Source organism: Hyla sarda, chromosome 6, assembly GCF_029499605.1.
Source record: "Hyla sarda isolate aHylSar1 chromosome 6, aHylSar1.hap1, whole genome shotgun sequence".
Taxonomy (NCBI): domain Eukaryota; kingdom Metazoa; phylum Chordata; class Amphibia; order Anura; family Hylidae; genus Hyla; species Hyla sarda.
Genome location: NC_079194.1, coordinates 201,606,021 through 201,631,985, shown reverse-complemented (window position 1 = coordinate 201,631,985; position 25,965 = coordinate 201,606,021). Strand labels below are relative to the sequence as shown.

The 25,965-nt window shown below is 41.9% G+C and overlaps 1 protein-coding gene across 4 annotated transcripts in view; it reads left to right on the top strand.

The window, feature by feature from the left end:
- Positions 1-25,965, top strand: part of HSF4 (heat shock transcription factor 4) — an 87,536-nt gene that overhangs the window by 975 nt on the left and 60,596 nt on the right. For 2 of the 4 annotated variants that reach the window (XM_056526248.1, XM_056526246.1), the window contains exon 2: positions 11,453-11,569. In XM_056526248.1, the coding sequence (XP_056382223.1) occupies positions 11,474-11,569 (96 nt within the window). In that variant the 5' untranslated portion in view covers positions 11,453-11,473. Of the gene's footprint in view, positions 1-4,091; positions 4,474-11,452; positions 11,570-25,965 lie in introns of those variants that run through there. The other 2 variants (XM_056526247.1, XM_056526249.1) reach the window with 2 other exon arrangements.

The following is a 25,965-nucleotide window of genomic DNA, read 5'->3' as shown; positions in this document are numbered from 1 at the left end:
AGAATACCCCTATGTCCACCCCTATGCAAATCCCTAATTTAGGCCTCAAATGCACATGGCGCTCTCTCACTTCGGAGCCCTGTGGTATTTCAAGTTTAGGGTCACATATGGGGTATTTCCATACTAGGGAGAAATTGCCTAACAATTTTTAATTTTTTTTCTCCTTTCACCCCTTATGAAAAGGTAAAGTTGGGGTCTACTCCAGCACGTTATTGTAAAAAAATAAAAAAATTTACACCAACATGCTGGTGTTGCCCCATATTTTTCATTTTCACAAGAGGTAAAAGGAAAAAAACACCCCCAAAATTTGTAACGCAATTTCTCCTGAGTACAGAAATACCCCATATGTGGACATACAATGCTCTGCGGGCGCACAACAAGGCTCAGGAGTGAGAGCAACATGTACATTTGAGGTGATTTGCACAGGGGTGGCTGATCTTTACAGCGGTTCTGACAAAAACACATATAAAAACACCCACATGTGACCCCCTTTTGGAAACTAGACCCCTCATGGAACGTAACAAGGTGTATAGTGAGCCTTAACACCCCACAGGTGTTTGAAGAATTTTCGTTAAATTTGGACGTGAAAATTAAAAATTTTTATTTTTTCACTAAAATGCTGGTGTTATCCCAAATTTTAATAGGAAAAAAGCCCACATAATTTGTAACACTATTTCTTCTGAGTATATAAATACCCCATGTGTGGACGTAAAGTGCTCTGCTGGCGCACTACAGGGCTCAGAAGAGAAGGAGCGCCATTGGGCTTTTGGAGAGAGAATTTGGCTGTAATTGAAGGCCATGTGTGTTTATATAGTCCCCATAGTGCCAGAACAGTGGTACCCTCCAAATGTAACCCCATTTTGAAAACTACTCCCCTCACAGAATTTAATAAGGGGTGCAGTGAGCATTTACACCCTACTGGTGTCTGACAGATTTTTGGAACAGTGGTCCATGAAAATAAACGTAAACGCACATGGCCCCCGACTTAAATTCCAGCCAAATTCTCTTTCCAACAGCCCAATGGCGCTCCTTCTCTTCTGAGCATTGTAGTTAACCCACAGAGCACTTTACATCCACACATATATATATTTCCATACTCAGAAGAAATGGGGTTACAAATTTTGGGCGGCTTTTTCTCCTATTACCTCTTGTAAAAATGGTAAATTTGGGGAAGGAAACGGCATTATAGTGAAAAAAAAAACTATTTTCATTTACACATCCGAATTTAATGAAAAGTTGTCAAACACCTGTGGGGTGTTAAGGCTCCCTGTACCTCTTGTTAGGTTCCTTGAGGGGTGTAGTTTCCAAAATAGTATACCATGTGCTTTTCTTTTTTGCTGTTCTGGCACCATAAGGGCTTCCTAAATGCATGCCCCCCAAAAACCATTTCAGCAAAATTTGCTTTCCAAAAGCCAAATGTGACTCCTCCTCTTCTGAGCATTGTAGTGCGCCTGCAGTGCACTTCACGTCCACACATGGGGTATTTCCATACACAGAAGAGATGGGGTTACAAATTTTGGGGGGCATTTTCTCCTATTACTAATTTGGGGGAAAACCAGCATTTTAGTGAAAAAAATAAAATAATTTACACATCCAAATTTAACGAAAAGTCGTCAAAACATCTGTGGGGTGTTAAGGCTCACTGTACCCCTTGTTACGTTCCTTGAGGGGTTTAGTTTCCAAAATAGTATGCCATGTGTTTTTTTTTTTCTGTTCTGGCACCATCAGGGCTTCCTAATTGTGACATGCCCCCCCCCCCCCCCCATTTCAGGAAAATTTGCAAATTTTACTCCTTCTCTTCTGAACCTTGTAGTGTGCCAGCAGTGCACTTGACGCCCACACATGGGGTATTTCCATACTCAGAAGAGATGGGGTTAGAAAATTTGGAGGGCATTTTCTCCTATTACCACTTGTAAAAATGTAAAATTTGGGGAAAAACCAGCATTTTAGTAAATATAAAATAAAAATGCATTTACACATACAAAGTCGTCAAACACCTGTGGGGTGTTAAGGCTCACTGTACCACTTGTTAAGTTCCTTGAGGGGTGTAGTTTCCAAAATAGTATGCCATGTGTTTTTTTTTTTTTTTTTTTTTTTGCTGTTCTTGCACCGTAGGGGCTTCCTAAATGTGACATGCCCCCCAAAAACCATTTCAGAAAAACTCACTCTCCAAAATCCCATTGTCGCTCCTTCCCTTCTTTTTGGACTATTTTGGACTTTGGAATTTTTTTGCGTGTACGCCATTGACCGTGCGGTTTAATTAACAATATATTTTTAATAAATAAATTTATAATTCGAACATTTCTGCATGCAGCGATACCACATATATTTATTTTTATTTACACAGTTTGGTTTTTTAATGGGAAAAGGGGGGTGATTTAAACTTTTATTAGGGGAGGGTTTAAACGATTTTGCTGTGGTGGTCCCGAACAGCCCTCTGAGCTAGCCGGGAGTAGTGTACTTTCACTTTAGACGCAGCGATCAACTAAAGGGTTAATAGCGCACGGCACTGCGATCAGCCATGGGTCCCGGCCGTTGTTAGAGGCCACGGGTCCCCGCCATGACCCCGCGTTACAGAAAGGGTGTGGACTAAGTGATTAAGGGGTTAAGGACAGAGCCAATTAAATTTTTGCATTTTCTTTCTTCCTTCTCGCCTTCTAAGAGCCATTACTCTTTTTTTTTTTTCCATATGAGGGCTTGTTTTTTGCACGACCTATGAAACTTTGTAATGACTCTTTTTATTTTACCTTAAAATGTCGCAACCCAAAAAATATTTTTTTGTGGAGATATTGAAAAGAAAAAACACAAGTTTGCAACCTTTGGAGGGTTTTGTTTTTACACAGAGCACTTTCCGAAATTTTTTCTTTATTCTGTGGGTCAATACTATTAAATGATACACATGCTTTTCTATTAATGCACTATTTAAAAAACAAATATACAAAATAAGTATGTTTAAAATGACTATTCTGATCCCTATAACCTTGTCATTTTTCTGTATACGGGGCTGTATGAGGGCTTATTTTATGCGCAGTGATCTGTAGTTTTTATTGGTGCCACTTTTGTGTATACTGTATGTGAGTTTTTGATCACTTTTCATTTAATATTTTTGGGATATGATGTGACCACAAAGCAGAAATTTCGGACTTTTTTTTTTTTTTTTTTTTTTACCTTTATGCTGTTCACGATACAGGATCATAAACATTATTTTTAAATATTCTGGACATTTGCACACACAGCGTTACCAAATATGTTTATTTAATTTTTTTTTTGTAAAATGGATAAAGGAGATAATTTTTTTTTTTTTTTACTTTAATAATTGTTTTCAATGTCCCTATAGTGGACTATACATAGCAGTCCTTAGATTGCTATTACTGTTCAGTGCTATAAATAGGCATATCACTGATATGTAATATCAGCTATTTATTGCTCTGGTCTGCTACACGGCAAACCAGAGCAGCAGAACTCCAGAGCTGCCAGGAGGCAGGTTAGAGGGCATATGGCAGCTATCCTGACTGTTCGAACCCCTCGTAATGCCACAGTGGGGGTCCAATCAGTCACCCGCAGAAACGCTAATGCCACAGATGACTTGATCATTATTTATCATGGCATCTGAGGGATTAATGGTGTACATTAGCGCGATCGCTGATGTGTGCCATTATCAGCGGGTCCCTGGCTCGTGATAGCACCTGGGAACGGCCAAGCATGAAGTGAGTGCAGCTCCTGCGCTCGCTTCACATATAAGACATAAATGTACGTCTTGGTGCGTTAAGTGCCAGCACATCATTTACGTACCTTTGTCTTGAAGGGATTAAAGAGACAAATGCCAGATTTGAAAAATGGGGCATTGTCATTAAGGTAAAAACTGGTGGCGTCCTTAAAGGATTGCCTGGTAAAATGTATTGTTTTTCTATTGTCCCCAGGCTGCCTAATAAAATAACTCTTCAACTTACCTTCCTCCGCTCCCTCATAGCTGAAGTATCAGAGCGCCCCATCTTTTATCGGTCTCCCCGACAGTCTATGACATCACAGCTCTCCTCAACCAATCACTGGCGTCAGCGGTGTCCTGTCTCGGCTAGTGTAATCCTTCCAATAATTATCAGCTGCTGAAGTTGAATTGTTCTTTTGTGTCTGGCAACAGTCAGTGCACCCCGATACTGCAGCTATGAGGGAACGGAGGAAGGTGAGTTAAAGTGTTTGTTATTTTATTAGGCAGTCTGGGGACAATAGAAATAAAATTCTATTTTACAGGACAGGAGATTAATCTCCCCCATAATGCTAAATAGCATCACTCTGACTACACGGAACTTCTAAAAGTAATCAGTAATCTCTGATTGGTTACACAGACACTGCATCATCCCCATCAACCAATCACAGAGCTTGACTGATTGGCTGAGCTTCTCTGTGATTGGCTGATGCCTGGTTACTTCCTGGAACAGAGGATTCGGAGTGTCAGTCCTGCAGTCTACAATACAGGTACTACTGCGGGTTAACCCCTTCATTACCCAAGATTATCAGGATATTCCATGTATTCCTTCAATGTCTTAGGTCACAGGAATGTGGTCATGAATCCCTTCACTACTTGACCTCTGGTATAAGGAATAACCCTTTCACTGCTTAAGGCCAGCAGAGCTGTTGGCAGCTCCTCTCCTAGATTACTGAGGATGTTATTATTAACCCCTTTACCACCCTTTATCACTATGGATGTTGTAACTAGCCCCTTCAGTGCCTCAAATCCAAATTGTTCATCTGTGGTACATGTACCCCAGGGGATATTTGCGTTGTCTGAAGTGGGTACTCAGTGTGCTGAACTGTTTACACACTGGCCCTTATTTACCAAGAGTGGAGTGTAGGTTTCTTTGTGGGTTTTAATTCCCTACAATTTATTTTCCACGGTATTTACTAAGGTTTCCCTACATTTTACACTTTCCCTACATTTTGATTGTTTTACACATGCTCTGATCTGTCTGGTTTTCCTCAGCTCAAATCCACCACATTTTATGAGGAAACCTTAGTAAATATGTTGGGTTTTTGTGAAATGTCGGTAGCATTCCCCTTTTCAGAGAGCACGCCCCCTTTTCCCGTTGTCCGCGCCCCCTTTTCGGGTTTTCTTTGCAAAATGGAGAGTTAGGCTGGGCTCACATCACGTTTTCTCCCATACGGGAGCGCATACGGCAGGGGGGAGCTAAAACCTCGCGCTCCCGCATACCTTTCTATGCGCTCCCGTATGTAATTCATTTCAATGAGCAGACCGGAGTGAAACGTTCGGTCCGGTCGGCTCATTTTTGCGCCGTTTGCGCTTTTTTCCCCGGACCTAAAACTGTGGTCAACCACGGTTTTAGGTCCAGTCGTAAAAGCGCATACAGCGCAAAAATGAGCCGACCGGACCGAACGTTTCACTCCGGCCGGCTCATTGAAATGAATTACATACGGGAGCGCGAGGTTTTAGCTCTCCCCTGCCGTATGCACTCCCGTATGGGAGAAAACGTGATGTCAACCCAGCCTAATTCGGGGTTTTTTCAATTCTGGTGCAAATTCTGTGGCAAAATCTGGCACAGACAGAATTTCTGGCGCAATGCGACAGAATCTGGCGCACAACCCGACAAAACATGTTGGGTTTGCAATAGTAAATGAGGGCCAGTGAGTGTTGTGTATACAAGTCGGTAGGGCAGGGAGAGGAATACACCATGTTTGTCTTCTCTTTGGGCAGGCTCTTCTGTTCACAGTCTATGGCCATTCTACAAATAGTTAAAGGGTACCTCTCATCAAATAAACTTTTGATATATTTTAGATTAATGAATGTTGAATAACTTTCCAATAGCATGTTAATGAAAAATATGCTTCTTTCTATTGTATTTTTCCCGATCAGTCCTGTCAGCAAGCATTTCTGACTCATGCTGGAGTCCTAAACACTACGAGCTGCCAGTCTGCTTTGTTCACAAAGGAGAACACTCAGAGCTGCCAGCCTGCTTTGTTCACAGCCAAACAGACTGTGAACAAAGCAGACTGGCAGCTCGTAGTGTTTAGGACTCCAGCATGAGTCTGAAATGCTTGCTGCCAGGACTGGTAGGGAGACCCCTAGTGGTCATTTCTTCAAAGTGGAAAATTAAATAGAAAGAAGCATATTTTTTAATAACATGCAATTGTAAAGTTATTCTGCATACATTAATCTATAATATATCAAAAGTTTTTTTTGATGAGAGGTACCCTTTAAATCAAGTTTTTATGTTAAACATATTTAATCATTTTTTGTGTGTTTTTTCGATTGTTACTGTATATATGTGTCAAAGTACATATCAGGGTTCAAAGCAGTATATCCCAATAGCCATATAAAAATCAATGGGAGAAAAAAGCGGATATACTAAAATGCAGTGCACACCTACGGTGTGCACTGCATTTTAGTATATCCGCTTTTTTCTCTCTTTGTTTTGCAATTCACATTTCTATTGTTTTTTTATTTTTTATTTACGTGTTGTCCACTAGATGGCAGTGTAGACATGAGCTGTGAGCTGCCAATGCTGTTCATTGAGTTCATATTCCAAGAAATCCAAACAAAAGGTTTGGACATCTGCAAATGTAAATCCTGTAGCATTCCCCATTAGTAATGTAATCTGTGCGGATGACGGTGCGGATGTAATCTTTTTCTACACTTTGTAGGTGACTACACAGCTAAATGACTGAACATCTGCAGGTCACTCACCACTATACCCTGAAAACGCTGATGGTGGTAAAACACAATAAGCTTTCCTCTATCACTGCATTCTCCACCTACTTATTTACAGTGTGTTGCACCAAGTTAAGCAATGACCTTTTTGGTTGTCACCCAGTTTTTCCCAAAGTTAAAAATGACAATGAAATAGCTGAATACCTATGGTTTTACTGTCTTAAAGGGGTATTCCATGAAAAAAACTTTTTTTTTTTAAATATAAACTGGCTCCAGTAAGTTAAAAAGATTTGTAAATCACTTCTATTAAAAAAAATTAATCCTTCCAATAGTTATCAGCTGCTGAAGTTGAGTTGTTCTTTTGTGTCTGGCAACAGTGCTCTCTGCTGACATCTCTGCTTGTCTCGGAAACTGCTCAGAGTAGAAGAGCTTTGCTATGGGGATTTGCTTCTAAACTGGGCGGTTCCCGAGACACGTGTCATCAGAGAGCACTTAGACAGAAAAGAACAACTCAACTTTAGCAGCTCATAAGTACTGAAAGGATAAAAAATTTTTTATAGAAGTAATTTACAAATCTGTTTAACTTTCTGGAGCCAGTTGATATATAAAACATTTTTTTTCCTGGATAACCCCTTTAAGACAGGTAGGTGTTTCTCATAACAACCAATTCTACTGCTGTTGCTTTTCTGTATCATTCTGGCTCATTCATTGCAAAACCCTGCCCCTTCGCTTTTCCTTAGCAGGTGTTATCAGAAATCTTCCATAATGTTCTCTACCCCATCCCCATTAGATGTTCTCCGTCAGCCTCATGGAATGTGTATTTGCTCTAATACTTCCATATGTATAAGCTCTTGCTGTAACACAGACACTGTGACACTGTTCCCCAACCTGTGGCTCTGCAGTTGTTGCAAAACTGTAAGAAGTTGGGGAAAACCTCTCTACAGCTATTTGCAGGGGACATGAAGGTGTTGTACTGTGAGATCTACAGCTAGCCTGTTATTTAGAATCATAGAGACAGAAGCTAGAATGCATCTGCTGCAAAGGGTTAAAACACTTAGCTTCTTACAGTGTTACCGTAATTTGATGAAACTTTTCCTGAGACCCGCTGTAACTTGCGATCGCAGCGGGTCTCAGGAGTGAGACATGGCCAAATCTAAACTATTGGCATGTCTGGATAACAGGCCTGGAGACAAAAGTTGCCTTAAAGGGGTATTCCAGGAAAATACTCTTTTTATATATATCAACTGGCTCCAGAAAGTTGAACAGATATGTAAATTACTGCTACAAAAAAAATCTTAATCCTTTCAATAATTATCAGCTGCTGAAGTTGAGTTGTTTTCTGTCTGGCAACAGTGCTCTCTGCTGACATCTCTGCTTGTCTTGAGAATTGCACAGAGTAGAAGAGGTTTGCTATGGGGATTTGCTTCTAAACTGGGCGGTTCCCGAGACACGTGTCATCAGAGAGCACTTAGACAGAAAAGAACAACTCAACTTCGGCAGCTCATAAGTACTGAAAGGATTAAGATTTTTTAATAGAAGTAATTTACAAATCTGTTTAACTTTCTGGAGCCAGTTAATTAATATAAATATATATATATATATATATATATATATATATATAAAAAGTTTTTCCTGGATAACCCCTTTAAGGGTGTATTCACACATACAGGATCCTGCACATATTTGATGTGCAGGATTTGAAGCTGCAGATATGAAGTTGTGATCACTCATTTAGTTTACATTGAAATCTGCAGCATAAAATCTGAAGCTTCAAATTCTGCGCATCAAATATCTGCAGGATACTGTACGTGTCAATAAACCCTAAGGGTAGGGTCACACTTGCCATATTTTGCTGCATATTCACCTAGCCATTTAAGTCAATGGGTAGCAAAAGCAGCTGCTTATACTATTACCAATTGACTTCAATGGGTAGGAAAATACTCAGCAGCAATTAGGCTACAAATTACAGCACATCTGACCCTACCCTGAGGGCGTATTAACACATGCAGTATCCTGTGTATATTTGAGTCACAGGATTTGAACTACAGAGTTGAAGCTGTGTTCAGTCATTAACTTTACATTGAACTCTGTAGCATAAAATCTACAGCTTTAAAGGGGTACTCCAGTGAAAACCTTTTTTCTTTTAAATCAACTGGTGGCAGAAAGTTAAACATATTTGTAAATTACTTCTATTAAAAAATCTTAATCCTTCCAGTATTTATTAGCTGCTGAATGCTACAGAGGAAATTCCTTTCTTTTTGGAACGCTGATGACATCACGAGCACAGTGCTCTCTGCTGACATCTCTGTCCATTTTAGCAACCATGCATAGCAGATGTATGCTAAGGGCAGCGTGGTGGCTCAGTGGTTAGCACTGCTGCCTTGCAGTGCTGGGGACTTGGGTTCAAATCCCACTAAGGACAACAATAAATAAAGCATTATTATTATTATAACGTCAGCAGAGAGAACTGTGCTCATGATGTCATCAGAGAGCATTCCAAAAAGAAAAGAATTTCCTCTGTGGTATTCAGCAGCTAATAAGTACAGGAAGGATTAAGATTTTTTAATAGAAGTAATTTACAAATATGTTTAACTTTCTGCCACCAGTTGATTTAAAGAAAAAAGGTTTTCACCGGAGTACCCCTTTAAATCCTGTGCATCAAATATGCACAGGATACTGTACGTGTGAATAGACCCTGTGTGTTCAAAAAGAGTACCTAAAGGACTCTCTGACTATGAGAACAAAATTCTCTAGTTTAATGAAACCAAGATTGAAATATTCACCCTCAATTCCAAGTGTCATGCCTGGAGGAAACCAGGCACTGCCCATCACCTGCCCAATACCATTTCTACAGGGAAGCATGGTAGTGGCAGTATCATCCTTTGGGGGAGACTGGTCATGGTTGAGGGAAAGCTGAATGGAGCAAAGTACAGAGATATTCTTTTTTTTTTTCAATTCTTTATTTTCGAGTATTACAATACAACAGACCATACAAATGCAATATGAAATACATTACATAATGCTGATCAAGAAGAAAGAAAAGGAGAGAAAAGCAGGATAAAGGGGTTGTGTGGGCTAGGCCCCAGGCAACAATTAAAAAGACCATTATGTTCCTGTGTTGATGTATCATTATAGAATCAATAAGATAAATCTATCAAGAGAAGTATTGGCCAACATCCACTCAGGACATACAGAAAACATAAGGACAGACATGTCTATAGGCATCTAATAAGTTTGAAGTATTGTCACCTAGGAGCCCAGTTAATTAGGTTGAACTGTAATATAAGTATGGTACTGAACACGATAGGACCAATGAACATGGGTACAATGTGTCAGAGTACTGATAAAGAGGAAAGAAAGAGGAGAAATGAAAAGGCTTAGGAATACTCCAAGGTGGGAGGCAGTAGAAAGAGAAAATAGGGAGAAAGAGAGACAAGTGGAGGATAAAGAATAGATACAAGGTTTTTGGACGTGGGTGGGGGGGTGAGGAAGGGGGGGGGGGAAGAGTGGGTTGGGAAAGAGGGGGGGGTGGGAGTTGTCTATGTGGTCATTTGCTGGGACCCAGTTGCGAGAGATCAGTATTAGCATAAAGTACAGAGATATTCTTAAAGGGGTATTCCGGGCTTAAATAACTTTTACAGGGGTACTCTCATGGAAAACTTTTTTTTTTTTTTTAAATCAACTGGTGCCAGAAAGTTAAACAGATTTGTAAGTTACTTCCATTTAAAATATTAATCCTTCCAGTACTTATTAGCTGCTGAATACTACAGAGGAAATGGTTTTCTTTTTGGAACACAGAGCTCTCTCCTGACATCATGACCACAGTGCTCTCATCTGACATCTCTGTCCATTTTAAGAACTGTCCAGAGTAGGAGAAAATTCCCATAGCAAACATATGCTGCTCTGGACAGTTCCTAAAATGGACAGAGATGTCAGCAGAGAGCAATGTGGTCATGATGTCAGCAGAGAGCTCTGTGTTCCAAAAAGAAAACCATTTCCTCTGTAGTATTCAGACCCTTAAAAGTACTGGAAGGATTAAGATTTTTTTAATAGTGAAGTAATTTACAAATCTGTTTAACTTTCTGGCACCAGTTGATTTAAAAAAAAAAGTTTTCCACGGGAGTACCCCTTTAACTATCCTGCCCATTATGAATAATGATGCTAGTTCTACATCTACTTGCTCTACGGCTCTGCCGGGATTGTCTACTTTTTTTCTTTATATGGTCCCCCCAGGCTTAGCGTTTCCGCTCAGGTCTTGATGACGTTCGTCTCAAGCCTATTTCACAGACCTTTGCGGCTCAAGGCGGCAGCTGGTGTCAGGGGGTTTGGCTATTTCTGGTATTTCCTCACAAGCCAGCCCCCTGAGGACGTTTGCGGTCCATCTCATAATATTTTGTGATAAATCGGCTGTGAGTCTGCTATGAACAGGTTACTGGAAATGTGTGCCAATCATAGCTATAAGGGTCTTTACAATGCCTCAGCTATGTTCTGTGATTGAGTGGGCATTGAATGGCTTCTGTGATCTCTTTACATGATGTTGCATGTTTTTTCAGAGCATTGTGGCGAGAGCATGAATACCGCATCACTGGGCATTGTTTCCTAGTAGGGAGGGGGTCAGTGCCAGCAAATTAGTGCTGAGTGTCTATCAGTGTGACCTGGTGGTGTGAATCAGCTGCAGCCTCTCTCTTTGTGACACTGTGACCTCAGTACATGGGTCCCTATCGGCTCCCCCTACCACTGTACCATCTCATAGGCATGGAGTTTGAGTAACACATATCTGTCACCATGCAGGAATCTGCGAACTCCCTGGCAATGGATGGGTACTGTAGCAATGTGCCAGCCTTCCTCACCAAGCTGTGGACCCTGGTAGAAGACCCTGAAACCAATCATCTTATTTGTTGGAGCGTGGTATGTACCAGGCACATCTTTTTTGTTGTTTTTTTTAGGGGGGGGGGATACTGATTTAAGGAATGAGAGTAATTTTTTTCTAACATGGAAAAATATTTTCATATATTGTTTCAAGAAAATATATAAAGAGTATATGTAACTTGTGGGAAATAGTTGCTTGCTGTGATGTGAAGCTCCTGGACCATAGTGTAACAGCCCCTATCTACTGAGTGCTATATATATATATATATATATATATATATATATATATATATATATATTACATATTACATATTACTGGCATATTCTTATGTAGTAAAGGGGCATTTAGGTGCCATGGCCTGAGTGCAGACTCTGAACGTACTCGCTTTAGCTACAACGTACGCTCTTTAGCTACACCCTTGGTAGTATCCATATATGGTGCTATACATACAGAACTTTTTCCCTGAAAGCAATGCTTCTATAGGAACACACAGACCATATGAAATCTAATGGGGCATCCCTCAATATAAAATCGGAACTGTCCTCAAGTACAGTAAGAAATCATATATTAACTGTATTTGTAATACTTCATATGAGTCAGAGGTCGTACGGAGCTATAATACTGCCATGAGGCCTAATACTACTTGTTAGTCTTTTCTCCACTACATATGACATAATGTAAAGTGGAGAAAAAAAGTATTTAGTCAGCCACCAATTGTGTAAGTTCTCCCACTTTAAAAGATGAGAGAGGCTTGTAATTTCCATCATAGGTATACCTCAACTATGAGAGACATAATGAGAAAAAAAAATCCATAAAATCACATTGTCTGATTTTTAAAGAATTTATTTGCAAATTATGGTGGAAAATAAGTGTTTGGTCAATAACAAAAGTTCATCTCAATACTTTGTTATATACTCTTTGTTGGCAATGACAGAGGTCAAATGTTTTCTGTAAGTCTTCACAAGGTTTTCACACACTGTTGCTGGTATTTTGGCCCATTTCTTCATGCAGATCTCCTCTAGAGCAGTGATGTTTTGGGGCTCTCGCTGGGCAACACAGACTTTCAACTCCCTCCAAAGGTTTTCTATGGGGTTTAGATCTGGAGACTGGCCAGTCCACTCCAGGACCTTGAAATGCTTCTTACGAAGCCACTCCTTCGTTGCCCGGGCGGTGTGTTTGGGATCATTGTCATGCTGAAAGACCCAGCCACGTTTGGTCTTCAATGCCCTTGCTGATGGAAGGAGGTTTTTACTCAAAATCTCACGATTCTTGTGATCATTTTGGTGAGATCTTGCGTGGAGATTATCAGTGGTCTTGCATGTCTTCCATTTTCTAATATTTGCTCCCACAGTTGATTTCTTCACACCAAGCTGCTTGCCTGTTGCTGATTCAGTCTTCCCAGCCTGGTGCAGGTCTACAATTTTGTTTTTGGTGTCCTTCGACAGCTCTTTGGTCTTGGCCATAGTGGAGTTTGGAGTAGGACTGTTTGAGGTTCTGGATAGGTGTCTTTTATACTGATAAGAAGTTCAAATAGGTGCTATTAATACAGGTAACGAGTAGAGGACAGAGGAGACTCTTAACCTCTTAAGGACATACCTGTACGCCCTGAGCCGCTCCCTTTCTATAACACATGATAGCGGGTCGGGCCCGGCCTCTAACAATGGCAGGGACCCGTGGCTAATAGCATGTGGCACTGATCGCAGTGCAGCGCGCTATTAACCCTTTAGATGCGACGTTTAAAGTGAAAGTAAACTGCTCCCATCTAGCTCAGTGGGCGGTTCAGGACCACAATGGCAAAATCGCAGCGTTCAGAACAGCTGGAGCACACAAGGAGGGCCCCAACCTTCCTCCTGGTGTCCGATCGCCGAATGACTGCTCCGTGATTGAGATTCAGGCATGAGCAGTCAAGCGGCAGAATCATTGATCAATGTTATCCTATAGGATAACATTGATAAATGTAAAAGATCAGTGTGTGCAGTGTTATAGCCTCCTATGGGGGCTATAACATTGCAAAAAAAAGTTGAATAAAGATAATTTAACCCCTTCCCTAATAAAAGTTTAAATCACCCCCCTTTTCCCATTTAAATAAAAAAATACTGTGTAATAAAAAAATACTGTGCAAATAAAAAGTAACATATGTGGTATAGCCGCGTGCAGAAATGTCCAAATTATAAAAAATATATAATTAATTAAACCGCATGGTCAACGGCGTATGCGTAAAAAAATTCCAAAGTCCAAAATAGCACATTTTTGGTCACTTTTTATGTAATGAAAAAATGAATAAAAAGCGATCAAAAAGTCCGATAAATACAAAAAAAATAAAAACTTCAGATCACGGCGCAGAAAATGAGCCCTCATACCGCCCTGTACGCGGAAAAAATAAAAAAGTTATAGAGGTCAGAAGATGACGATTTTAAACGTATTAATTTTCGTGCATGTAGTTATGATTTTTTCCAGAAGTACGACAAAATCAAACCTATATAAGTAGGGTATCATTTTAATCGTATGGACCTACAAAATAAAGAAAAGGGGTCAATGTTGACGAAAAATGTACTTCAGAGAAATGGAAGCCCCCAAAAGTTGCAAAATGGCGTTTTTCTTTAATTTTGTAGCACAATGATTTTTTTTCCCGTTTTGCCATAGATTTTTTTTTTAAATGACTGATTTCATTACAAAGTAGAATTGGTGGCACAAAAAATAAGCCATCATATGAATTTTTAGGTGCAAAATTTAAAGAATTCTGATTTTTTTAAAGGTAAGGAGGAAAAAAACGAAAATGCAAAAATGGAAAAACCCTGAGTCCTTAAGGGGTTAAAGAAGAAGCTGTGAGAGCCAAAAATCTTGCTTGTTTGTAGGTGACCAAATATTTATTTTCCACCATAATTAGCAAATAAATTCTTTAAAAATCAGACAATGTGATTTCCTGTATTCTTTCCCCCATTATGTCTCTCATAGTTGAGGTATACCTATGATGAAAATTACAGGCCTCTCATCTTTTTAAGTGGGAGAACTTGCACAATTGGTGGCTGACTAAATACTTTTTTCCTCACTGTAGTATTACATCAGATAACTAATGTAAGTTAAAGCTATTAAACAATCTTTTCTGAACATTTAAGCGGTGAATTGGAATTTAGATTTTATGTATTAAAACCTGAACTAATAAAAGTTTGACATAATTATGGTTTATGAAAAGCCTAAATACTCCATTAGGAACCACATGGTGTGAAGGTTTTTCTGTTTTCTATTCACATTCTAGTCTCCTTCTGAGATTGGGATTGTTATGATAATATACTGATGCAGTTCTCTGCCAAAAGATATGAACATGGTCTACCGTAAGTAATATTAGTTTATGTATTCTTTATTGATGTCACCGCCTTTCATTGCCCAATGATGTGAATTTACAGCTTCACTGTTTATACATCAATAATCCATAACATCACAAACAAATGGCATGTGAAGTGAATAACATTGATAATCTTGTGACAATGGCATCTGTCAGAGGGTGAGTTATGTAAGGCAACAAGTGAAATGTTCTTAAAGTTGAGGATCGGGTTCCATTCAATCAGAAAGACAACTGTCCAAATGGTGAAAGGATACTTGTTTTTTATTGGAGATTATAACAAAATAAAATCAAAGAATAAGATGGAAGCAACGCGTTTCGCAGGGTGGCCCCACGCTTCGTCAGACTGATTTACTGGAGACCTGTGCCTCTAAAATATATGGGGAAAATGTTCAAATCTGTGCTGGAGAGATTAGTGACGTCACTGAGGTCGGAAGTGATGTGTTTGCGAGTGTGCTCCGTGGATGTCATGGTTAGCGGAGACGCTAGTGAGTGTGACAGCTGTCAGTTTGGTATACTGAATCACAGCGTGGTGTACAGGTACAGTTACTGGCGGGGTGGTTTGCAATTCAGAGCATATGCGGCTTAATCAAATGTCCGTGATTTGCGATCTTACACTGTATGCTTCTTGGTGTGTCGGAGACACTAGTTTATAAGATGGCTGTCAGTTTAGTTTACTAAGTAGCAGCATGGTCTACAGATGCAATTAATGGCGTGATGGTTTGCAATTTGTAACATAAGTCCGTGACCATGATCAGATACTTTATATTTCTGAGTGTGTTGGCTGATCTGATATCTGTAGCTGTAACCGGACTTCGTAGTGTATGTTATTGTTATATGTGAGTGAATCGGATATATTGCATGGTATGGTAATAGAGATAGTATCCAAAGGTGAAAAGAAAATAGGATTGCACTCACCATCCAACGAATCTTTATTAGATGCCAGACATAACAAGCAGGGTGTACAGGTGTGGAGGCAGGGGACGTGAACCGGAACAGACCGTTTCGGGAACTTGCGGCGCTTCTTCCAATAATTATCAGCTGCTGAAGTTGAGTTGTTCTTTTCTGTCTGACAACAGTGCTCTCTGCCGACATCTCTACTTTTCCCGGGAACTGGACAGAGCAGAATAGGTTTGCTATGGGGATTTGCTTCTACTCTGGACAGTTCCCGAGACACGTGTCATCAGAGAGCACTTAGACAGAAAAGAACAACTCAACTTCAGCAGCTCATAATTACTGAAAGGATTAAGATTTTTTTAATAGAAGTAATTTACAAATCTGTTTAACTTTCTGGAGCCAGTTGGTATATACATTTTTTTTTTCCTGGATAACCCCTTTAAAGTTCCCAAAGGATAGATCCAATAGATTTCTCTCTTGATTGGTTCTTTTAGTCTCAGGCATGTTCATTTATTTGATCTATCTGGTAGATGGAGATGGGGTCTTTAATTTCAGGATGCTTTATTTTGCAGTTCCGGGATAGACTATGCAATAAATATCCTCTTTTTATATATTGTCCTATGATTATTCAATCGAAGGTGCAGTTCTTGAGTAGTGTGACCTACAGCAACACTCTATAACATAGATTACAAATGTCGATCTACAAGGGGTACTCCGGTGCTTAGACATCTTATCCTCTATCCAAAGGATAGGGGATAAGATGCCTGATCGCGGGAGTCCCGCCGCTGGGGACCCCCGGGATCTTGCACGCGGCACCCCGTTTGTAATCAGTCCCCGGAGCGTGTTCGCTCCGGGTCTGATTACTGTTGATCACGGGGCCGGCGGCGTGTGACATCACGCCTCCATCCCCGTGTGACCTCACGCTCCGCCCCTCAATGCAAGTCTATGGGAGGGGGCGTGACAGCTATCACGTCCCCTTCCATAGGCTTACATTGTGGGGCGGAGCGTGACGTCACACGGGGGCGGAGGCGTGACGTCACACGCCTTCGGCCCTGTGGTCGCCGGTAATCAGACCCAGAGCGAACACGCTCCGGGGACTGATTACAAACGGGGTGGCGCGTGCAAGATCACGGCCGCAGCAACACTCTATGACATAGATTACAAATGTCGATCTACAATTTAAGTGTTGTTTGATGATAAATACTTCACCCGAGGTGTTGCTCTTATTATATGTTTTCATGTTGGTGCTGATGGTTTGACAGCACAAACAATGTGTTCTCCCACATTTATATACACCTGAGGTTTCTACAGTCTTCTTATCAGAATTTTTGTTTCTCTAACCTCCCAATTCTCCAGTGAGAAAATCGAATTCTTGGATCTTGAGATCTACCACAACACTGAGGATGTCTTGACAGCAACTTATTTTAAAAAGGTAGATTCAAATTGTTATTTATAATTTAACAGTGGCCACTTAAAATAGTGGAAAACAAATATCCCGTTCAGCCAGCTGAGAAGAATTAGAAAGAATTGTACTGAAACTAAAACATATAAAGAACAAGCCAGTAAAATAACGGAACATTTTAAAGCAAAAGGCTACCCCAAGGAACTAAAGATGCATTAAAAAGAACTGAACTCTTAAACACAGGAATCCAATACTAATACACCCTGCCTCAACTTCATTACGACTTATAACTGCGCTCATGGTCAGATTGGCACATTCTCCAAAACAATCAAGTAATAAATCAAGAACATGCCTTACCTTTAAACGGGCTCCGACTCTGAAATCCATCTTAGCTCCCAGTAGGTTGAGACAACACCAAAAAAAAATATATATATAAAACTCTGATAAGAAGACTGTAGAAACCTCAGGTGTATATAGATGTGGGTGAACACGATGCTTGTGCTGTCAAACCATCAGGACCAACATGAAAACATGGTAAATTATAAATAACAATTTGAATCTACCTTTTTAAAATAAGTTGCTGTCAAGACATCCTCAGTGTTGTGGTAGATCTCAAGGTCCAAGAATTCGATTTTCTCACTGGAGAATTGGGAGGTTAGAGAAACAAAAATTCTGATAAGAAGACTGTAGAAACCTCAGGTGTATATAGATGTGGGAGAACACGTTGCTTGTGCTGTCAACCCATCAGGACCAACATGAAAACATTTAAGAGCATCACCTCAGGTGAAGTATTTACCATCAAACAACACTTAAATTGTAGATCGACATTATGATTTTACCTTATGTACCTGGATGTTATTATCTGTTTTTTGGGTCCACGGACCTATTGTTTTCTTATATTGCATTTTTGCATGTTCTTATGCATATCATCAATAAAGCTTCATTGTTTGATGGTTAAATTGTAGATCTACATTTGTAATAGATGTCATAGAGTATTGCTGCTGCCTACAATATGGAGGTTGCACTACTCAAGAACTGCACCTTTGATTGAATAATCATAGGATGAATATAAAAAGAGGATATTTATTGCATAGTCAATAACGGCACTGCAAAATAAAACATCCTGAAACTAAAGACCCCCATCTCCATCTACCAGATAGATCAAATAAATGAACATGCCTGATACTAGAAGAACTAATCAAGAGAGAAATGGATTGGATCTATCGTTTGGGAACTTTAACTCCGGGGGGGCTGAATGAAGCCACAGAACGTATTCACTAACCCAGCAGGTATATTCATACCACCAAATATCATCCCTTTCTGTGAATTGCAATGTCTCTATTGAAATATTCATTCCGAGCATATAAGAAATATTTCACTTGAGCATCTAATAGCATTCCCCCGAGTATCTAATTTTGTCTCCCTTTTTTTTTTATTGTATATAAATCTGAACACCCTTGCTCATCTAAGATTGTGTCCCTAGAGAATCTTACTGCATATATAATTGAGCACGCAATAGCCTTCCCCAGAGCACTTAATAGTGTCTTCCCTGTGAATTTACTGTATGCCAAATGTGCTTTTACTGCATATGCTTTGATCTGTTTATTGTATAATGTGTACTTAATGGTTTGTCTGTGCATAACCTATAATTGCGTTTTTATGGTTAGCCTGCGCCTCTATCATTGTATTTTTTTATGCATTCATCAGATTACTATATATATTTTTTTTACATGTAAATGGAATACCCTAATTTAGCATATTCTGCCATTTTTCATTCCAATCATTGCCCCTTTTTTAGACAATTTTTTTTAGATATATTTACATATACATATTATTTATTTATATACATATATCATTTTTATACTTTTATCCCTTTCCCCTTTCATTATCCATTTTTTATGTCTTTACATTCAAATATTCATCACTGAAGCACATAGCATGCATTTATATTATTAGTCTCTCACAATAACAGAGCCCAATTTGAGCGGCACAGCTCCTGCCCCATCCCATAGGGAGAGCTGTATAGCTGCCACCCAATATCCACCATACTACTACCTCTATTACCATACCATGCAATATATACGATTCACTCACATATAACAATAACATACACTACGAAGTCCGGTTACAGCTACAGACATCAGAAGAGCCAACACACTCAGAAACATACAGTATCTGATCATGGTCACGGACTTATGTTACAAATTGCAAACCATCACGCCAGTAACTGCATCTGTAGACCACGCTGTGATTCAGAATACCAAACTGACAGCTGTCACACTCACTAGCGTCTCCGCTAACCATGACAACCACGGAGCACACTGGCGAACACATAACTTCCGCCCAAATCTCTCCCGCGCAGATTTGATCATTTTCCCCATATATATCAGAGGTGCAGGTCTCCAGTTTATCAGCCTGACGAAGCATGGGGCCACCCCACGAAATGCGTTGCTTCCATTCTATTCTGTGATTTCATTTTGTTATAATCTCCATTAAAAACAAGTATCCTTTCACCATTTGGACACTGATTAAATGAAACTCGATTCTCAGGCACCGCAAGAAGCAATCCGATTTTTCCCTGGTAACCGCAGGAGCCGCCCACTCCAGGACCCTCTTTTGTACTGCCAAGACCGACATCGCTGATGTTCGGGTGTGGATGCTGGGCTGCCATAGGATCACTTGGGAGTGTCAATACACTCCAATAGGCGCTGAACAGTGTTGTGCCTGCAGCGCAACACCAATAGGTGAGTGAGATACCATTCCCCACCTGCTGATCTTCTATCTGAAACCTTCAACTATGCTAACAGTATCACATTGACGCCTCTATCCACTGTATATATATATATATATATATATATATATATATATTAACATCACATATACACTGCTCAAACACTTAAACAACACAATGTAACTCCAAGTCAATCACACTTCTGTGAAATCACACTGTCCACTCAGGAAGCAACACTGATTGCCAATCAATTTCACAAGCTGTTGTGCAAATGGAACAGACAACAGTTGGAAATTAAAGGCAATTAGCAAGACCCCCCAATAAAGGAGTGGTTCTGCAGGTGGTGAACACAGACCACTTCTCAGTTCCTATGCTTCCAGGCTGATGTTTTGGTCACTTTTGAATGCTGGCAGTGCTTTCACTCTAGTGGTAGCAAGAGACGGACTCTACAACCCATACAAGTGGCTCAGTTAATGTAGCTCATCCAGGATGGCACATCAATGTGAGCTGAGGCAAGAAGGTTTACTGTGTCTGTCATCATTGAGGCACTACCAAGAGACAGGCCAGTACATCAGGAGACATGGAGGAGGCCGTAGGAGGGCAACAACCCAGCAGCAGGACCGCTACCTCCGCCTTTGTGCAGGCAGGAGCAGGAGGAGCATTGCCAGAGCCCTGCAAAATGACCTCCAGCAGGCCACAAATGTGCATGTGTCCACTCAAACGGTCAGAAACAGACTCCATGAGGGTGATATGAGGGCCCGACATCCACAGGTGGGGGTTTTGCTTACAGCCCAACACCATGCACCACGTTTGGCATTTGCCAGAGAACACCAAGATTGGCAAATTCACCACTGGTGCCCTGTGCTCTTCACAGACTAAAGCAGGTTCACACTGAGCACATGTAACAGATGTGAGTGTGGAGACACCGTGGAGAACATTCAGCTGCCTGCAACATTCTCCAGCATGACTGGTTTGGATGTGGGTCAGTAATGGTGTGGGGTGGCATTTCTTTGGGGGCCGCAAAGCCCTCCATGTGCTTGCCAGAGGTAGCCTGACTGCCATTAGGTACTGAGATGAGATCCTCAGACCCCTTGTGAGACCATATGCTGGTGCGGTTGGCCCTAGGTTCCTCCTAATGCAAGACAATGCTAGACCTCATGTGGCTGGAGTGTGTCAGCAGTTCCTGCAAGAGGAAGGCATTGATGCTATGGGCTGGCCCGCCAGTTCCCCAGACCTGAATCCGATTGAGCACATCTGGGACATCATGTCTTGCTCCATCCACCAACACCACGTTGCACCACAAACTGTCCAGGAGTTGGCAGATGCTTTAGTCCAGGTCTGGGAGGATATCCCTAAGGAGACCATCCACCACCTCATTAGGAGCATGCCCAGGCATTGTAGGGAGGTCATACAGGCACGTGGAGGCCACACACACTACTGAGCCTCATTTTTACTTGTTTTAAGGACATTACATCAAAGTTGTTGTAACACTCACTTTCTGAAGACAGGACTCCGGTGTTTGTGGATCCGCTGTACCTGTGTGGCAGATGACTCAGACCGTACCAAGGAGTGGAGTCTAAGGTGCCGCTGGTCTTCACCAGAGCCCGCTGCAAAGCAGGATGGGCTTGCAACTGCAAGCGACACCCAGGTCGCTACCCCTGGTGCGGCTCGACCACACAGGCGGCTGAGGAGATGCGAGGCACAGGAGGGATGAGGCAATTCGTAGTCTGGATAGCAGTAGGTCAGGGCAGGCGGCACAGTAGCGTAGTCAGGACATAACAGGAGTTCAGTAGGCAGGCGGCAGAGGAGCAAGGTCATGTCACAAGAGCAGGAGATCTGGTCCACGGCAAGGCAATGCAAAGGAACGCTTTCTCTAGGGCACAAGGCAACAAAGATCCCGAAGAGAACTGAGGAGGGTGGAGGAATTTATAAACAAACCACAGGTGGTTTACACTAATGAGCGTACTGGCCCTTTAAATCTTAAAGCTCCGGTGCGCGCACGCCCTAAGGGACGGGGACACGCGTGCCGGAGCAGAGAGGTGGAGGCAGAGGCAGGAAAAACATCTGGAGAGTGACGGACTGGGGCTCGCATGCAGGTGCGTCCCGCGATGCGAGTCCTAGCCCCGTCTGCAGCAGAAGGTAAGGGGACCATGCGCTCACGGCCAGCGTGTGAGGACGAGCGCATAGTGTAACAGTACTACTCCTTTGGTCTCCCCCTCCTTTTATGAGAGAGAACATTCCTGAGAAGGTCACAGTCCAGGATATTCTCCTCAGGTTCCCAAGATCTCTCCTCAGGACCGTAACCCTCCCAGTCAACCCAAAAAAAATTGTTTACCTCTCACAGTTTATGCAGCAAGAATCTGTTTAACTTTGTAGACGTCAGATGAGTCGGAGACAAGTGTTGAGACAGGATTCTTCTGAAAGAACCGGTTAACGACGAGGCTTGAGGAGAGAGACGTGGAAGGAATTAGGAATACGTAACGTAGCAGGTAGACGGAGTTTGTAGGAGACTGTATTGATCTTTTGTAGAATCTGGAAGGGACCAAGGTAGCGGGGACAGAGCTTGTAACAGGGGATCTTGAAGCGAATGTATTTGGATGAAAGCCACACCATGTCACCAGGAGAGAAGGACGGAGGAGGTCTTCTACTTTTATCCACTTGCGCCTTCTTGCATGAAGAAGCTTGGGACAACGACTGTCGGGTCTGTTGCCAGATGGTGGAGAAGTCACGGACCAGCTCATCAACAGCAGGCACACCGGAGGAGACTGGGAGAGGAAGAGGAGTCCGTAGACAACAAAAAAGGGAGACAACCTCGTGGACTCAGAATCCTTAAGATTATATGAATTCAGCCCAGGGGAGAAGGTCGACCCAATCATCTTGGCGAGCTGAAACAAAAGGCCGAAGATAAGTCTCAAGGATTTGATTAACCCTCTCCACCTGACCATTGGACTGAGGGTGGTAGGCCGAGGAGAAATCCAGATTGATGTCCAGACGGTTACAAAGGGCTCCCCAGAACTTAGAGACAAACTGCACCCCTCGATCCAAATTATATGCTGTGGAAGACCATGTAAACGAAAGACATGCAAAAAGAAGTACTTCGCCAGCTGCGGAGCAGAAGGAAGACCTGGAAGAGGAATAAAATGAGCCATCTTGCAAAACCAATCTACCACGACCCAGATGAGATGTGTTATTATGAGAAGGTGGCAAATCGGTGATGAAATCCATGGCTATATGGGACCAGGGAGTCTCTGGAATGGGTAAAGGCTGTAAGAGTCCTGCAGGTCTTTGCCGAGGAGTTTTGTCACGGGCACAAGTTACACAGGACCGAACAAAATCAGAAACATCACGTTCAAGATGGGGCCACCAGTAGTGCCGGGAAAGAAGAAGTAGGGTCTTGCGTATTCCATGATGTCCTGCTGTCAAGGAAGAATGAGCCCATTTCAGTACCTTGCGTCTCAATTTGGTGGGCAGAAAGGATTTTCCCAGAGGAACTTGCTGAATCTCAGCAGGAGCGAAAGGAATCAAATGGTCAGGAGGAATAATATGCCTAGGCGTGGAGTCCAAACAAATGACGTCTGAGGACCTGGAGAGAGCATCAGCCCTGATGTTCTTGTCTGCTGGACGGAAGTGAATGAAGAAGTTGAACCTGGAAAAGAACAGTGACCATCTTGCCTAGCGGGGGTTCAAACGCTGAGCAGACTGAAGGTATAGAAGATTCTTATGATCGGAGTAGATGCTGACTGGATGAGAAGAACCTTCCAATAAATGTCGATATTTCTCCAAAGCTAGCTTGATAGCAAGGAGTTCACAATCTCCAATGGAGTAATTCCTCTCAGCAGGAGAGAAAGTCTTGGAGAAGAACCCACAAGTTACACTTTTGCCCTAGGCTTTTTTCTGAGTGAGAACGGCACCCGCTCCAATAGATGAGGCATCAATCTCCAAAGCAAATGGCCTCTCTGGATCAGATCTTGTAAGCACGAGAGCAGAGGCAAACACAAACTTTAAATGGGAGAAGGCCTCTTCAGCCTCTCGAGGCCAAGATTTAGGATTAGATACCTTTTTAGTGAGAGACACAATAGGAGCAACCAAGGATGAAAAATGTGGGATAAATTGACAATAACAGTTAGCGAATCCCAGAAAGCATTGAATCGCATGTAGGCCCGAGGGACGAGGCCAATCCAATACTGCAGACAACTTATCTGGATCCATCTGCAGGCCCGGATGAGAGACAATGTAGCCTAGAAACGGAAGACTAGATTTCTCGAACAGGCATTTCTCCAGTTTGGCGTAGAGATGATTCTTCCGTAGTCGCTGAAGAACCAGACGAACATGAGTACGATGCTCCTCTAAGTTGGAAGAGAAGATCAGGATGTCATCTAGGTATACAACACAGGTGTAGAGAAGATCACAGAAGATATCGTTGACGAACTCTTGGAAAATGGCTGGAGCATTGCAGAGACCAAAAGGCATTACAAGATACTCAAAATGTCCGTCACGAGTATTGAAGGCCGTTTTTCATTCATCTCCCTTGCGAATACGAATGAGGTTATACGCACCGCGTAAGTCAAACTTGGAGAAGACCTTGGCACCACGTAGGCGGTCAAAAAGTTCTGAGATAAGAGGTAGAGGGTAACAGTTCTTGACCGTGATTTTGTTAATGGGGTACTCCGGTGAAAACCTTTTTTCTTTTAAATCAACTGGTGGCAGAAAGTTAAACATATTTGTAAATTACTTCTATTAAAAAATCTTAATCCTTCCTGTACTTATTAGCTGCTGAACACTACAGAGGAAATTCTTTTCTTTTTGGAATGCTTTCTAATGACATCATGATTTAAAAGAAAAAAGGTTTTCACCGGAGTACCCCTTTAAGTCCCCTGTTGTCAATGCATGGATGGAGTGAGCCATCCTTCTTCCCTACAAAGAAGAAACCTGCTCCAGCAGGAGAAAAGGACTTAAGGATAAATCCCTTTTGGAGATTCTCCTGGATGTACTCAGCCATGGCTTTGATCTAAGGAACTGAAAGAGGGTATATCCTCTCATGAGGAGGAGTGGTACCAGGCAGAAGATCAATAGGGCAGTCATAAGGACGATGTGGAGGCAGAGAATCAGCCTGTTTCTTGCAGAAGACGTCCGAGAAATCTTGGTAAGGTGGCGGCAGACCAGGTAAAGGTGAAAGACGAGAAACAACTTTACGCAGAACAGGTTGGAGGCAAAAATTTTGACAGGATTGTCCCCAGCAAATTATTTCTCCAGTTCTCCAATCCAGTTGCGGGGAATGGTGTTGCAGCCAAGGAAGACCAAGAAGAATCTCAGAAGTACAGTGTGGCAGAACATAGAATTCAATCTTTTCTTAATGTGATACTCCCACTTGCATGACCAGAGATTCAGTACGGAAGTGAACCTTACAGTCCAGAATTTGTCCATTAACAGAGGAGATGAACAAGGGCTTGGCAAGCCGAGTAAGGGGAAGAGGATACTTGTGGACTAAAGCCGCATCAATAAAGTCACCTGCTGATCCGGAATCCAAAAATGCTGTAGTGCTGAAGGTAGACTTGGCTGAAGCGAAGACTTGCACAGGAATACTTAAGCGTGGAGAGGTAGTATTCACACCCAGGGATGCCTCTCCCACATACCCTAGGTGCGGGCGAACTGTACAGTCCTTTTGAAAGTGCTCTGGGCTAGCACAGTACAAACACAAATTCTCATTGCGGCGTCGTGACCTCTCCTGTTGCGTAAGATGAGAACGATCTCCTTGTATAGCCTCTTCGGCAAGAGGCGCAAGAGACAGAAGAGGTGGACGTTGGAACACAGCTGTCAGGCGGGCAGATTCCCTCTCAAAGCGCAATTCTTTCTTTCGGCAAAATGCACATCAATGCGTGTGGCCAAGTGGATAAGTTCAGTCAAAGAAGATGGAGGATCTCGTGCGGCAAGGGCATCTTTAATCCTGCTTGACAGTCCTTTTTTGAATGTGGCACACAAGGCCTCTTCATTCCAGACAAGTTCAGAGGCTAGAATGCGGAATTGAACCGCATAGTCACCAATGGTAGAATTCCTTTGACAGAGG